We start from the raw sequence: 17,204 nt of genomic DNA on the forward strand, positions 1-17,204 counted from the left end.
TCTGTTTTAAAGGTTTTAAAATATTTAAGCAAGTTTATAAATTGTAATTACAGATGATGTCTGTGCAGTTTTGAAGCTAGATAATACTGTGGTTGGTCAGACTAGCTGGAAGCCCATTTCCAATCAGTCATGGGATCAGAAGTTTACACTGGAACTAGACAGGGTAAGACGATAAATTTTCTACTTGAATTTTTATTATATTTATAGTTCATTTTGAATGTAAATTTTGCTTTATAAGACTTTGAGAAGTTTTATTTTAACATAATAGAAGAACCTAGTATTTTTGTTATTTTTCACCTGATAACTTATACATAAATGTATCTACCTTAAGATAGAGGTGAATATCATATTGCTGTACTTAGCTTTATTTGTGCAGTGATTTGAAAATGTGTAGTTTGTATTAACCTGAAAGATCAACAACCAGGTGAGATCTAATGTTGATATATATTTGTTTATTTGAATAATACACTCTCTAACCACTAAGGTGATTCTTCTGGCTCACCATTTGTAGGTTATATTATCAAAGCTGGATTTGAAATAAGCTATTATGATCGGTCATCCAGCTCTCCATGTGTCTCAATGGCTTTTATGAATAATGTGAATGGCTAGAAAGCAGTGTGTAGCCATGGAAATTAACTTGGACCACATTAGATTTCAATCCATGATGATAAATAATTGTTTTTAGATTTTAATACATCCATTGAGTATGGTAAGAAAATATTAAAATTTAATCATAATTTTATTTAAAAAGAAAGATAAGCTTTATCATTTAGTATTCAGAATGATGGTATATGTGTCATTTTTAAGATTATATGTATTAATGAAAGCACATTTATGATGCTTAATGATGATATGAGGTGGTGATTGCTACTCTAGCCTCTGCTTGTAAAATATTTTTCCAATTATTTTTTCTAGCCTCACAGTCAGCATTGTAATCAGGCCCTCAACATTGCTTTTCTTGGTTCAAATACTGTGTCTGCCACTTAAATGTTGTATGTACTTAAGCAAAACCCTTAACCTCTTATACCAGTTTTCTAATCTTTAATGGTGTCTACCTCACTGAGATTTGTGAGAATTAAATCCATGTAAAAATCTGAGACTCATGGTACGAACTCGATTAGTGTTCGCTATTTTTTACTAAAGTAATTTACTAGCTATTCTCCATATGTCTGAGAACCAAACTGATCTTCACAGAACACTACTTTTGTCTTAGCATCCATTCTCTGATTTAGGGTCATTCATTTATTCATGAAAAGTTATAATGAAATTATTCATTTACTTAATCAACAAATATTCATTGATACCTGCTATATTCCAGGCACTTCCACATAGTAAGAGGAGCAACAAACAACATATGCAAGGTTTCTCAAGGAATTTATACTTAAAGTGCTTTTCAGTATATATCTGATTCTTACAGACTTTTTAGCATTACATCTGAAATTGGGTATGAATCCACCTTAAACATAGCTTTATTTTGATGATTTCAGTTTAAATGATATTGAGGACTTCGAATGCTAGGCTAAGGTGTTTATACTGGTTGGTATTGGGTATGAGGAGACATAATGGAAAAATTGTTCTTTGAATTTTTATGAAGAATGAATTTGAGAAAGGAGAGACTAAAGGCATATAAATTGACAGGAGGCCATGCCAGTACTACAGCTGTAAGAGAATGAGAGCTTGAAATAAAATGTGGCAGTAGGAATAGAAAGAGATATATGTGAGATATGAAGGAAAAATTAGTAACTAATTGGATATGAATACAGAGGAAGGAATTTATAGTTTTTGAGGAAAATGATGCCTCAGAAGTCAGCAAAGATCTGCGTTGGAGGAGCTTTTTTAGCAGTGAAGTAAAGATGTGGAAGTAGAGATTAGGGCTGGATAAGTGGATTTGGAGGTCATCTGATTAGAGGTTGTGCAGTGAATGCCATCCAAGTGGATAAAGTCAATCTATTTATTTCACAAATATTCAATGAACATTTTATATGTGCCAAGCCTTTTACTAGATTCTAGGTTTATAGAGATAATATATGTTCATTGCTGTAATTGAATTCTTAAGCTTAATAATCATTCATTTTTTTGTTCTGTACTCAGCATCATTCTAGATGCTGGTGATGATTAATCGAAATAGTTCAAGTCCCTGTACTTATGGACCTTATATTCTAATGAAGTAAAGTAGATAGTAAAGTTTTTAAAAATCTATAAATGCAGTGGAGGAAGTAAATAAGGTGGTATTATTAAATTGGGGGTAGGGGGCTACTTTAGACTAATTAGAGAAAGTCTCTTTGAGAAGGCTACATTTGACCTGAAACCTGATGGGTGAAAAGTTGCCATCCTTGCAAACATCCAGGGAGAGTGTTCCCAGCAGACGGAACTCCCAGAGGTAGGAGAGAATTTGATATCTTGTAAGAATAAAAATCGTGAGACCGAACGAAGATCAGTGTGAAGTAAGAGAGCAAATATAGATAGGTGACAGAGTGCTAGAGTCTTTATAGGCTGTGAATTAGAAAACAATTGAAGGGCTTTTAATAGGGGAATTGACATCATCTGATTTACCTGTGGTAAATAATCTGACAGAAATAAGCACCATGTACTATAAAAGCTAATAAAGAGTTACTAACCCCTAATGGGAAAGAGTTTATAAAGGAAACAAAAGTCTAACAATCAAATCTTAAGTAGTGTCCCAAGGGTAGGAGGAGAAAGGTTTGCCAAAGAGAAAATAAAAAAAACTAAGTTGGTTCAGATAAGCATTATAAAATGTTATTCAACAAAGAATGCTGGAATGATGAGATGATGAAAACCCTGGTACATATGGAACAATTGAGGAACATGGGATTTTCAGTCTATTATAGAAGAGATTTAACAAAGACTTGATAACTGTCTTTAAAGTTAAAAAGAGGAACATGTACAAAAAGAATAGACTATGGATAGCAATAAGATTTCAGTTTGCATGTATCAACTCTAATCAATTGGTAGTGATTTTTCCAGAGCTCATTGTTAAGATTTACTAAATGGGTCCTATTTTTCAGAGAAAGTTATACTGATCAAGTAGCAATGTTTGCCAAATGTTTGGAGAAAGGACAGGCTGTAGTACATGTTCCATCCTGGATTGACGGTATACTTCGTAGCTATGGAGGACAAAGCAAAAGTCAAATGATAGCAGGTTTCATTTCATTACAAAGAATAATACTGTTAAAAAATGAAACAGACTGCTATAGGAAGTAGAAAGTTCTCTTAAAGTTGAATGAGCAACTTAAGAGAGACTTTAAGGGAATCCCTTATATCAGGAAAAAGTTACACTTCTAAGATTTTTTTCAACTCATAGTTTCTCTTTCAGGGCAGGAGAAGAAATAGCAGTTACATGCTATAAATTAGCTGTTTAAATAGACCAATATAATTCAGTCAGGCCCACTACAAAGAAATATAGTTGAGGTTATTAGTGTATATAGATATAGTCTTCATGTCTTGTTATATTTGTGTCTTCTTTCTAAACAGTGTGAAGACATATAAATATTTATGACCATAAAATGTTTCTCTCAGTTTTCATTCATTTTTAATGTAATAGGTTTGCTATAATTTTGGCATTCAAGCCAGACAAACTAGGTCCATTGTCTATCTGCTACTTATTAGCTATTTGATAGTAGACAAGTTACATAACCTTAACTGCTGAGTTTTTGTTTTACCATCTCTAAAATGGGGGTAAAATATAACCTTCAGAGGACCGTTAGGAAAGAACACTGAGGTAGTGTATTAAAGCCTTGCCTTGCCTGGCACATTTTAGCCATTCAATGATTTTAGTTCTTTCTTTAGCCCTAGGCTTTAACATGTGGCTATGGATTGAAGAATAATAGAAGAGCATGTTAGGTAATGGAAAATTAATTGGTTGAATGTCATTTCCTTTCATTTTAGAGCCTATTTAAAGTAATTTAGAATTTTTAATGAGTGATATGATCAAAATGAAACTTAAAGAATCTTTGTTAGAGGCGAAATGTCTGCTTAGAAAATGTGTCTGGTATCCAGGTTATTGCGTTACGGGGTTATATATTTAAAATGGAACCTAAAAGTAATTAAATGTCTTATGATCATTTTATACCTTAGGAAACTGAGAACCTTCGTAGTTACATATTAATAAATTTCAGAGCTGTTACTAGATCTTGCATGTCCTTCTAAATGGATATTCATTCCTCTTTGGCTGCTTGAATGAGAAAAAAACTGGCACAGAGGAGGAAACAGCAGAAAATGCTGAAAACCTGGAAGAGAGAAAATAATTTAAAATATACAAACTACAAACTTAGAAAACTAGATAGACTGATAACTGTTGATTGGTTATTCTTTACTTGCAATTGTAATCTTCACCTAAAATTGTTTTTCTTCATGGCATCAGACATTCTTCCCAATTTGGAGTAATCCTCCCTTTGAAACTTTGAAGATTCTGCGGAGCTAAGTTAAGCTATTCATCCCTCAGGCCAACTAGATCTTCTAGGTTCCTAATATGCATGTTATTTGTCTCTAATTTGATTATAAACTTCTCTTTGGCAGAAACTACATTCCTTATTATGATAACTCTTTCTGTTTCCATAGTACATTTTACTTTTTCATGTGTTTTTTACTCTTCTATTGATTTCTTATATTTATAGAATATTTATTTATAGGACTGTTTACAGAAAATGTTATTTTAAACTGACATGTTCATACCCAGCATTTTGCCTGAAATGTCAAGTTTCTTTTTTATGGCATTGTGGAACTAAGTTGTCTGTACTATTTCTATCCTGTTCAAGATACAAAGATTCGTAGGTCTTTTAAGAGTTGTGAGTTACTCTAGAAATGGCATAGCTCTAGAATGATCTAGAAAAGTTCAAATTATGTTCCTGGGAGCTCAGAGTTCTGAATTATCTCAGGAGACATCACAGAGACTTTTTTTGTTGTTATTATTGGGTTTCTGGGTAAAGTGTCATTTGGAATTTGCCACTTAAAAAAAAAAAGATTTGAAAATTGCTAATCTAATCTAGCCCCCTGATTTTACAGATTAATAAGGAAATTATGGCCTAAGGGTTAAATAACTAGCCTAAAGTATAACCCAGAACTCTTAACAAAGTCTGCTATCAGTTCTGTGTTCTTTCTGTTCTTCTCAGGTTAGCCTTTTATACTTTCTTATAAATTTTAGTCTTTGTTAATGTTTATTATAAACATAATACTATATAGTTTCTCATTTTTTTCTGAATTCCCCAGCTCTCTTGTTGTAAATGGTTTAATTCTCCCATGAGAGATAGAGATTGAAATAAAAAGCAAGAGGGCACACTAAGCCTTTATATCTAACCTTTTCCCTTTCACATTTCATTTTGATTAATTTTACTAATGTACAAGAGAATGATCTTTATCAATATTAGAAACTGGGATGTGCCCTGTCCATAGAACTGAAACTTAGAAAGATTTTAGCAGGAAATCAATGCTGTTAAAAGCAGAGTAATTAGAAAATGTTCACTGGTCAACGAGAAAAGACAAAGAGAGGACTGGAGAGATTGAGAGCCAATAAAAAGATAGTAGGATTAACAGATTGAAAGTAACAGTGGGGCTGGATATTGAGGTATTAGAGAAAGTGAGCTAGAATGTTAGGAGGTGATGGTCAAAGAGAATTCAGACAGCTGAGACTGGAAAGATTGCACTTATTGGTATGACAGTGGGAAGAAAGGCTGAGGTGTAGGATAGAGGACAGATTATTAGAGAACTCAAGGGATTCTTATTATTTATTGGTTTCAAATTTTCAGAAATTATCTATTCATACTACATTAAAGAAGGTTAGAATTTAACTCTCTTAAACTACCCATACTCATTCCTCATTCTCCCAAATAATTCGGTGAAATCAATAATTTGGTGTCTACATGTAATATTATGACTATCTAAATATTATTTACAAATGAAATATACTCTATACTATGATTACATTTCCTTTTTGGTACCTTTTTCCTCCCTTTGACCCAATTAATGCCTCTTTTTTTTTGCTTATTTATTTTGTTTTGCTTTGCTTAGTTTTGTACGTACCTATTGTTTATCACCAAAATACCCAGAAGGACTCTAAAACAACTGTATGTAGGCAGATACGTCTGGTAAGCTATCAGTAATTCGTGGCCCGCTCCTTCACATCCTTCCTGGAGCCTTACATCTTTCTGCTTCTATTTAAATGGCTGTTGTATAGCTTTCATCTTAAGACTCTTCTTCACCATCATCTGGAGAATTCCATTTTTCTGTGTTGATCATTTGAAGTTTTAAATTGCTCCTTCATCTTCCTTGTCTTCCTGATTTTGGTGGATCATCATATACTCCATTTACATTCTGAGAGAAAGGTGAATGAAAGTTTTAGAGATCTTGCATATCTGCAAACATCTTTATTCTGTCATATTTGGAGTCTAGCATTATAGGTTTGAGATTATTTTCATTAAGAATTTTGAGTAATTACGTAATCATTTTCTAGCTCTCCAGTATTATAGTTGAGAATTCTCATATGTCTCTGATTTCTAATCTTTGATCTTGCTCTGTTTTTTCTCTCTGAATGACTTTAAGATTTTTTATCTTTTCCCCTGGGATTCTGAAATTTCACAGTGGTATACTTGGGATAGGTGGTTTTTATTCTCTGTAGTGGGAACTGTGTGGCACCTTTAGTTTGATAGTTTGCTTCAGTCTGAGAAATTACTTATTTGACAATTTCTTGCTCAGTTTTCAGTGCTTCTCTTGCAAGTCGAACCTCTTAGATTCATCCTCTGATTTTCTCGTGTCTGTTTTCTATCAGATTGCCTTTCTGTTCTACTTTCTAGGAAATTTTGACACCTTTATTGCCAAGACTTTTATTTAAAAGTTTATATCTGATATCACATTTTTAATTTCTAAAAGTTCACTCTTCGTTTTGTTTAATATCCTCTTTTTCTTTCATGGGGACGATATCTTCCCTTACATTATCGAGGATATCAGTTTAAAGTTTTCTTCTCCCTGAATTATCTTTATTCTGAGATCTATTTTATGATCTCTATTTATCATATTGCAGAGTTGGTCAAATGTCTAGCATCCTTAGCTGTCTTAAGAATGAGGCACTAAAAAAATGATTGGAAGTTTCGTCTATGGGACTTTTCCCTGCCTGAGTTATGAACTATTTCAAAGAAACAAAGACGTGACTAATGGAAAATAAAATCTCATCTCTATTACTGAAACAAGCTGATATTTGAGAGTGTGGTTGCATGTGCAGCAACAATGTAGTTATACTCAGACCCTTAGATCATTGTGGGTCCCAACCCATGTAAAACTTAAGGAATGAGGGAACTGTATGTATCCATTTAACAGCCTGGCTCTCAGAAAAAAAGGAAGAAGGTTTTCTTTCAGGTAACTGATGCTGGCGCATAAGTAAGAGGGTCAAGGCTGAGACCCGGATATTTAGGGGGAAAGTGAAAATGAATGTTTTTTCATAGAAACTATGGCAATGAGAAAGATGTTCTTCTTCCCATAAAAGGATAAAAATACATGCAACATCTTTTTAATGGGGAATAAAGCATCTTAATACAGAATAAGCCATAAAATAGGAATACAAAGACATTTTAGTTTCTTCCATGTATGAGCCATTTAACATAGAGGATATTACTTAATCTGAGATGCTGTTTTTTAATTTATAATGGAGATATAATTACCCTTTTACCTCTTGATGCTTCTGAATTCTACTACTATCAAATGACAAGTCATATCCTCCTTTGAGGCTATGTGAGTCCTCTGAGACAACAAACTATATATTCAACTGTCTACTTTTTTTTCCTATCATCTCTTGACTACTAGGTACTCTCCAGTGTTCTTTAAGGACGTTGATTCTTGACTCCAACATCTGCCATTATTATGGGGGATTAAAAAAAAAATCTGTATATCTAAACAACTCATTTAACCTATTATTTTAAACTTCTTTGAACACTTCAAATCCAGTATACCTTTACTTCTTGTTATTTTAGCAAAGAATTGTTCTGAAATCTTAAATTCAATGTGCCAAACTTTCACTAAATCTCTTATTCAACTAAATGAGATAACTACATAAAGCACCTAGATTGATATCTTGTAGTACATAATGGTTATGCAGTAAATGATAACTCATGTTATTATTGTTATTCCTCTGCTCTTTTACTTTATTGCCACAAAGCTAGATATTTGATCAACAATTCCACTTCCTTTATTCTTCAGGAAGGGGTTGAAGAAGGTTTCATCAACCCCTTCCAAATTTCATTTTCTTCTCTATTTACCCTTAAACTAATGTTACCCTGAACCATTTCTTCCTGATGCCCCCACCACATCTTTCAACCTTGTCTTTATAGCATACCTACTATGGAAGCCCCCAACAGCAAATCAGTCATACCATCTGACTTCTCAACTGTGATCTGCTGAATGCTGCTGAATCATACCTCTTACTGTATAAATTTTAGTTTTAACCTCAGCCAGGCTTGTAAAAGTTGTCTCACATTTCAGATCTTTACCCTATTACCAGCAGCTTTTCTTTTACCTGTCTCTTCAAGTCTTCTACCCCACCTCAGACCCCTTTGCTTCTGTTTTATAGCTAAAATTAAGACCATTAGACCTCAGCTCCCTCACATTTCTCCTATCACCTACAAAAATATTTTTGTATCTTCCTCCTTGGTTTTAGTAAAAGATGGCACTCTCTTTGCTGTAAGATTCTATATGCATTCAATTTGTCCTCCATTTTCCATTCTTTCTCATCTCCTAATTCTTGTCCCATCAGTTATCCCATCTGTCACTTATATTTGTTAATGTCCTCCTGTCCTCTCACCTCTAATTCTTGCTGCATATATTCACGTTCCTTCCAATTTAAAAAAAAAATTGGTTTTGCTTCCTTTTAGCTCTATTGATAGGCCCCTCTTTCCTAGACAAGATTCTTGAAATAGTAATTTGTACTCACAATCTGTTCCTCCTTACCTTACCATTATATATTACATGAAACTTCTGCTATAATAGATTCTGAACAAGACATATTAAGCTTAATGTCTCATGTAATCCTCATAATAACCATATGTAGTATGTACAGTTGTTACCACTGTTTGGGATTACAGAGGTTCCGAAAGTTTAAGTAACTTCTCAGGCCACACAGCTAGAAAGTTCCAGGAGTCAACACAGGTTTCTGACACCAAAGCCAAGTCTATATGAAGCCAGAGCCCGTATTCTTTGTAATAGCGAGCTAACTTGTCTCTTTGTTTCCGGTCCATCTAGTGTAGATTTGGAATCTGCCAGTGTAGATTTTCTTAGGCTCACATCATCATCATCATCATCATCATCATCATCATTATAGCAAACACTTACTGAACATTGACTATATTTAACTTTCAGTTCTCATGTAACCTTAGGACCTTGATACCATTATTATACAAATTTTACAGATGAGCAAACTGAAGCTCAAAAAGGGTAAGTAACTTGCCCAAGGTCACAACACTAATAAGTGGTATAGAGCTAAGATTTGAACAGCACTGGGCAATCTTGATTCTAAAGCCCTTTTTAACTACTATAGCATCTGATCTGATTCGATCTTTGTTCCTCTATATTTTAAATCTTTTAGTGTCAGCCTGTAACTTACAAGTTAAATACCAAATTTCTTTACATGTCATACAAAGCCCTTTATATCTCTGCCCATCTTCATTTCCCAAGGTATTCCTATGTATATTCTAGGCTTTGACTACATGAAACTATTTCCTTTCTCTGCAACATGCTATATGCTTGCTTAACTTTATACATTCTTTTCCCTTATTACTGTGTCCTCTCCTTTAATCTTGTGATTTATCTCTCAAAACCTAATTCGAGTAATTCCGATCTTTTCTGATCTTTCTACTACCTTTTTCTTAGAAAAAAATTGGTCCGCTCTCCCTTTTGTATCATTCTGCCTGTTGTCTCTATTGCCAATATTTATTTATATTTCTGTCTTCCTAACAAAACTATGAACTGTTTGAGAAAAGGGCCATAAATTGCTCCTCTTTGCATCTCCATTACAGTTCTTAGTATAGGTATTCATTAAGTATTAATGAGATAAATAAAAATAACTTATGCAAAAATTATTTTAATTAAAACAATTTTTCTCAAATTTTCTCCCACTTCAACATACCCAAGGGACAGTGACACTTTCCAGCTGGTACGGTGATTCTCAAATAGATTCCTAAATAGACAGTACATTAGAATTTGAGGAGGGGGAAGACATGTGTAATTAAAAAATGTCTGCTTTCTTACCTACTCCCACCCTCCCCACACATTTGAATCTGATTTATTTCTTCATGCCTCAACTGTCATTAGAAAATCAATGTTCTGAAGCACAGTTTTTAGGCATTTTAGCTTATTCTACTTCTGATCTTTAATGGGCAAGGCCTGCATTTAGCACTATGAGAAATACAAAAGAGCTAGAAATGTTCTTTCCATAAAAGAATCTGTGGTATAATGGGTTAAAAAAAAAAAAAAAAGTGAAGAGAGAAGACAGTAAAAACTATTAAACTGTGTTTCTGAAGCTTAGGGAAGAATTCTGCCCAGTATGAGCTTGCACCAAAATTCAAAATACATAAAGATATAACCACCAGGAGTAAAAAGCAACAGATAATGGGATTATTAGTTACAGAGATAAAATAAAATTTCAAAATATTTAAATAAAAGAAGAATTTAAAAACACAAGGAAAGAATGAGTAATGAACCAAAAAAGACTAGGTAGAGTTTTTTTTTTTTTAATAATTTAATTAAATTATAGACATCTGAGATTTGCTTCAGAATAATTGAGGGAAAGATTGCAATGAAACATAATTGGTCATTAGCTGATAAACTGTTGAAGCTGGATGAGAAGAACCAAATAAAACCTATAGAAATAACAGACACAACATGTGAAATTGAAAACTAAGTGAATGTGTTAAATAACAAGAGAGTTAGTGGCATGGAAGTTGGAGCTAAAGGAGTTGCCTGAGTACAACACAGATACAGAGATGAAAAATATGAAAAAGAGACTAAGAGACATAAAGGATAGAATGAGAATGGCTAATACACTTAGTGGAGTTCCAGAATGAGGAAATAGAATGGGACAGTGGCCATGTCCAAAGCAATAACGGCCTAGAATTTTCCAGAATTGATGACAAATAGGAATCTTCATATTTGAGAACACAAGACCCTAGAAGGATAAATAAAAAGTTATCTACATCTAAAAATTCAAGGGAAAAACATACAGACTGGATTTAGTCAAGAATGCCTTTGTGAAGGAGATGGATGTTTAATTTGGCTTTAATGAAAAGAGAGAATTTGTATTGGTACAAGGGAAAGAATATTATGAAATATTATATTACAATATTGATTTTGGTTGGGGAGTAAGATAGAAAAGATTAGAAATAGGAACTATATACATAAAGACAGGCAAAAAAGGTCTGGAATAATAGGGAGTCTTTGGAATTTTTCATAGGATGTAAATTGATATAGGAAGCAGTTATACATAACTGCTACAGAACTGGTTTGTATTGTAACTGTTTACTTCTCTGTTTCTGAAGGGGTAGAGTCACCTACATCTATAGGATGCAAAGTTTTCAAGCAAAGACCACACACAGCCTTCCGTTCTCCATTGTCTCAGTCTCCTACTCTCTGTGTTTCTCATCCTCCCCAAAGATCCTCTTTTTGTCACATTTATTCCAGCTGGAGAATCACCCTCATTGGACTCCTGAACTGAAAACAGATACTACTGCTTCCTTAGGTGGTGGTTTTCCATTTGTCCCAGTGCCTCTTCTCAGTCCTCCTCTTTGCCCCTGGGGCAAATTGTTGCGAACTTGAATTACTGGGCTCTAACTTACAATATGAGGCATTGTTAGGTTATCTAAGGACAGGAGGAAAGGGAAGTTGGGGTGTTTGTTTTCCTCTCTCCTTCCCTGTTTTCACAGTAATGTTCATCTGTGGCTCCTGTTGGACAGTCCGTTTTCCAAGATCCAGTTCTCATTGGATTCTCCCTCTTGCCTGTTTAGGCTAGGGGTGATAGTAGATTTCTACTGTTGCTAATCCTCAGACACATCCCATCCTTTGTTAGTTCCTTAACCTTAATCACACCTCCATAAATAGCCAATTTTTAAAACTCAAACCCCTTTAGTATACAGTCTCTTTGCTTCTGGGACCCTAATTTATATGTTTTCCAAGCCTATGTTATCCTCAGAACCCCACAGAAGATCAATTAGTAGAATAAATAGAAGACCAATTAATGTGACATCTGCTATGTGCATCTTTACAAAATCTCGCCTTTCCTTGGCACTTAAATTTTACATGCTTCAAGTAATTTTCTCTGTTTTAGTGGCTACAGAAAGTTTGCTTTTGCCCTTCCTTTTCTTTTCAACAGTGGAGCTTAGCTCTCATTTTCATCTGTCAGAGGTTCCCAAACTTTTTTGATTCATGGATCCTCAGTGTCCCAGTAATTTTTTTTACAGTGTGTCTCTAGGCTAAAAGAAATACCATTTATTAAGAAGTAATTACTAACTAAAAAGGTTCAGCAAAGGAAACCATCAACAAAATGGAAAAGCAGCCTCCAGAATGAGAGGAAATATTTGCAAATTATCTATATGATAAGGGGTTAATATCAAAAATATATTAAATCATACAACTCAATAACAAAAAAATAATTTGATTAGAAAATGGGCAGAAGATCTGAATAGACATTTTTCCAAAGAAGAAAAATACAGATAGCCAACAGGTACATGAAAAGATGCTCAAAATCATTAATCATCTGGGAAGTTCAAATCCAAACCACGATGAGATATCACCTCATACCTGTTAGAATGGCTATCATCAAGAGGACAAGATTAGCATAGATGAGGATGAGGAGAAAAACCCTTATGTTGATGAGAATGTGAATTGGTGCAACCACTATGAAAAACAGTATAGAAATCTCTCAAAAAATTAAAAATAGAACTACCACATGATCCATCAATTCCATTCCTGGGTATATATCCAGTGGAAATGAAAACAGGATATCTAAGAGATATCTACATTCACATGTTAATTGCAGCATGATTTACAATGGCCAAGATTTGGAAACAAACTAAGTGTCCATCAACGGATGAATGGATAAAGAAAATGTGATGTGTTTGTGTGAGCGTACACACACAAACACGATGGAATGTTAACCGTGAAAAAAAGAAGAAAATGCTACCATTTGTGACCACATGAATGGACCTCTAGGATATTATGCTAAGTGAAATAAGCCAGACAGAGAAAGACAAATACTCATGGTATCACTTATATGTGAAATCTAAAAAAAAAGTTAAACTCATAGAAACGGAATGGAAAGTGTTTGCCAGAGTCTGGAGGGTGGGAGAAATAGGGAGAAGTTGGTCAAAAGGTATAACATTCAGCTATAAGATGAATATGGTCTAAATATCTTATGTACAACATGGCCACTATAGTTGGACACTATTATATAAATGAAATTTTCTAAGAGAATGGAATTTAAATGTTCTCACGAAATATATTTCTATATATAATCTCACCAATTATATAATATATAAAATATTTGATGTGATGGGCATGTTAATTAACTAGATGAGAGGAATTCTTTCAAAATGCATACATATATCAAATCATCACAATATATACTTTAAATATCTTACAGTTTTATTTGTTAATTATACCTCAATAAAAAGAAGTCGTTATTAACTTAGTACTTAAGTCCTAATTGAGAGAAAAGATAATATTTTTATGTATCCAGTTACTAATGGGATATGTCTACCTGTTGTATACGATATAATTTCTCAAGGCTTGGAATCATGTTGAGCATGATTTCAACATGATCTTTCATGTTGAAAAATCAGTTGCTGAAAACAGTTTAACAAAGATACAGTGTCATCGGAAAGAATGTGGTACGTTCTAATGTTGAAACTGAACTTATGGTGTCCTTCAGATGTCACGATGTTTCTTGTGAAAAAAAATATATCTCTATAGCTCCAGAGTTACTTAGGGACAGTTTGGGAACCCTCACCTTCTTTGTGCTTCTGTTCTTTTTATGCTGGGTGTGTACTGGGTTTTTAAAATCATAACACATGTTTTAAGTTGTTGCTTTCCTTCCCTTCCTACATGTAGGGCTGAGTCAATGTCTCTTACCTTTTTATGTTTACTTTTAGGGATTGCAGAGACTTCAAACCGTACAGATTTCTTAGGTCCACCACAGAGTTTTCTCTTTGATCCTAGGTTCAGTTCATAATAAGAAAATGAAACACAAGTTGGGACAGTTTCAGTACTGCCAATCAGTACCTAGGTCAGATCATACTGCTCAGCCGTTCTGGTGATTTCCTTCTATCTAGAACTTTGTTGCTCTTAAGAGTTTGACATTTTACCGACAAGCATGTACTTTGCTTTAAAACTGACCTGCTTGTAGAAATTTCCAGCAATTGAACAACCACACTCACAGTTTAAATTTAATAAATGTTAGTGGCATCTCCTTACATAGAAAGTACTTTGCTTTTCAGATGTTGTATTCCTGTTTACCTATTTAAATTACATTGGATGTTAGAGATTGGGGTACCATGAAACAGTGTTTGAGTACTGACATAAAATATCTTAATCTGCTCTAGCTCACAGCTGCCCCTCCCTTAAATTATGGAGAGAGTGATACCATGAACTATGCAAAGTAACAAAATTTGAAGGGCTTTAATCCTAAAACCTCAGTATAGTACTTCAGGAAAGCTAGCCTAAGGCTTTAAGATGTCCTTCCATCCCTAATCTCAGACCTTTCTAGTTTACTGCATTTTGAAGCATGGAATAAAGAGGGCAGATGTTAGACAAATGAGTCAATATATGAGTTTTACCATAGTGGCTAATACAAATGAGGTGATTAGACTTCTTGTCATCCAGAGAAAGGTACAATGTTATTTTAGCAGTGTGAAAGTATAAGAACTTTTAAAAAGTACTGATTCCATCCCCGGCATTTATACCCCTTGTATCTGCTTGATTCATAAAAAGTCTTCCTCCCTGAACCAGTGGGAGAAACAGACCTCTCCTCCTCTAGTCTAAAACAGTCTAGTCTCAATTACCAATCTCTGGGTTAATTTTTCATTCTGTTTCCCAAAATAACTGTTTCCAAAATACTTACTTTTAACGTGAATATTATAGCATTCACTTCTACCCCTTTTATATGCCATTTGCTGATCTTAAAATAATTGTATTCTACTCATACTTTCCCTTTCCAAGTATTCTCTCCCATAATGATTACCAGAGAGAAGAAATTAGGTAGGAGGCCCTGGGCTCACATAGTCACTGCCATAGATATCTTTTTCTAGTCCTTTTCCTGTTGGCTCTGAGACCTTCTGGTACATTGTGTCTAGAATCATTTTTTTCATGTTCTATTTTTTATAAGTGTTTCCTGTGTTCATTTGCATCAACTAGTTTAAAGTCAAAAGATTTTTTATTTTATATACTAGGAACTTACATAATAAGATGTATAAGTTCATAAATTGAAAGCTATTATATGAAAGAGGTAATTTATTACTGTGTTGAGCCTAAAGGCAAAAACATTTATCTCTTTTTGTAGGTGGTCCTCAAAATCCTGAAAAACAAAATAATGGAAAAGTTGGTGGTTTATAATTAAAATGTATATAGATTATAACATCAGAGGTCATTTTATGGCTTGACCCTCAATTTATAAACCGTGTTCTTCAAGTACATTTAATAAGTGATTGTTAAAACCTTAAATGTTTTTCATGTAAGCATTGTTTTTCATGATACAGAGCATACGCTTATATGGATATAGTACCATATATTTGTCTCTGGTTTTTGGACATACAAGTTCTTGCTTATTTCCTATTTCGTTTCCTATTTCCTATTTCGTTGATTTTATAATAAATGAACATCTTTTTGTATAAAACTTAGTCTAAATTTACCTTTTGCTTCCTACCAATGATAGCAGGCCCCTGCTATCAACAGTCCTATTACCCAGGGCTATTCTTTTTAAGATTAAGTGACCTAACATTCTTAAAGTGTTTAGCACAGTATGTGGCACACTGTAAGTGCTGAGTAAATGTTCACAGACCTTTTCCTGGTTAACATAAAGACAGGGAAATTAGGTTTGAAATAGGTTCTTTGAGGTGAGCACTGAGGTCTTTTAGCACAGCAAGTGAGACCAGCCACGTGAAGGAGAAAAATCCTAAAGATTACAGCTATTAAGATTGGAAAGAGTTTCTGTAGTCATTCATTTGTACTGGTTGTTCCCAGTTGAATATTCTTTATGTAACGGGAATGCTTATCTGGACACTGTCAGAGTATAAATTTCTTCCTTTGAATTAAAATGTATATGTTCATTAAAGTAATATTATTATAGAGAAATATTGAAAAGCATTCTTTAAAATAGTACAACCATTGCATGTGTGTTCTTTGTTTACTGTATTTGTATTTTATATTTTTTGTGATATTTTATTTAAATGTGTGTCCAATGATGTCTTCTCTGTTTTCTTTATTTTTTTTTTTAATTATCCTAGTCACGTGAACTGGAAATTTCAGTTTACTGGCGTGATTGGCGATCTCTGTGTGCAGTAAAATTTCTGAGGTTAGAAGATTTTTTAGACAACCAACGGCATGGCATGTGTCTCTATTTGGAACCACAGGGTACTTTATTTGCAGAGGTAATAAATATATTTTATTAAATGTGCATAACTACAATTGAAATTATATATGTAGGCAACATGTTATAGAAGTACAAAGAGTATTTTAGCTCAGCTCTTGCACTGAAAAGGTGTATTACCTTAAAACAAATAATTTATCCTCTCTAGGTTTGTTTTCTCATCTAGAAAATGAGAGAGTCAGACAAAATTATATCCAAGATTCTCTTAAGTTTCAAAATTTAGAAGTATAGTGAATTTCATGAACCAGAAATCCAATGCTGTATTAATAGCAACTCAAATTTTCTTCATTGCAGGTTACCTTTTTTAATCCAGTTATTGAAAGAAGACCAAAACTCCAAAGACAAAAGAAAATTTTTTCAAAACAACAAGGTAATTACTAAGAAATCAAATACTAAGTGACTTAGTGTTTTCTTAAATATAGAAATTCTACATATGCTTTAAAAAGTGATAGCCATCTTTGTTTTTTGGTTTTTTATTTGTTCATTTATTTCTAACTTTTTATTAAGGAACATTTCAAACATATCCACAAGTAGAGAGACCAGTGCAGTGTACCATCACTCAACTTCAACATCA

At 33.6% G+C, this 17,204-nt stretch overlaps 1 protein-coding gene across 1 annotated transcript in view; it reads left to right on the forward strand.

Annotated features, from left to right (window-relative positions):
* Window positions 1–17,204, forward strand: part of PKN2 (protein kinase N2) — a 130,729-nt gene that overhangs the window by 79,968 nt on the left and 33,557 nt on the right. The window contains exons 8-10 of the mRNA XM_039838750.1: window positions 54–163; window positions 16,488–16,631; window positions 16,925–17,000. Of these exons, the coding sequence (XP_039694684.1) occupies window positions 54–163; window positions 16,488–16,631; window positions 16,925–17,000 (330 nt within the window). The remainder of the gene's footprint in view (window positions 1–53; window positions 164–16,487; window positions 16,632–16,924; window positions 17,001–17,204) is intronic.

This window comes from Pteropus medius, unplaced genomic scaffold, assembly GCF_902729225.1.
Source record: "Pteropus medius unplaced genomic scaffold, Ma_sr-lr_union100, whole genome shotgun sequence".
NCBI classification, from domain to species: Eukaryota; Metazoa; Chordata; class Mammalia; order Chiroptera; family Pteropodidae; genus Pteropus; species Pteropus medius.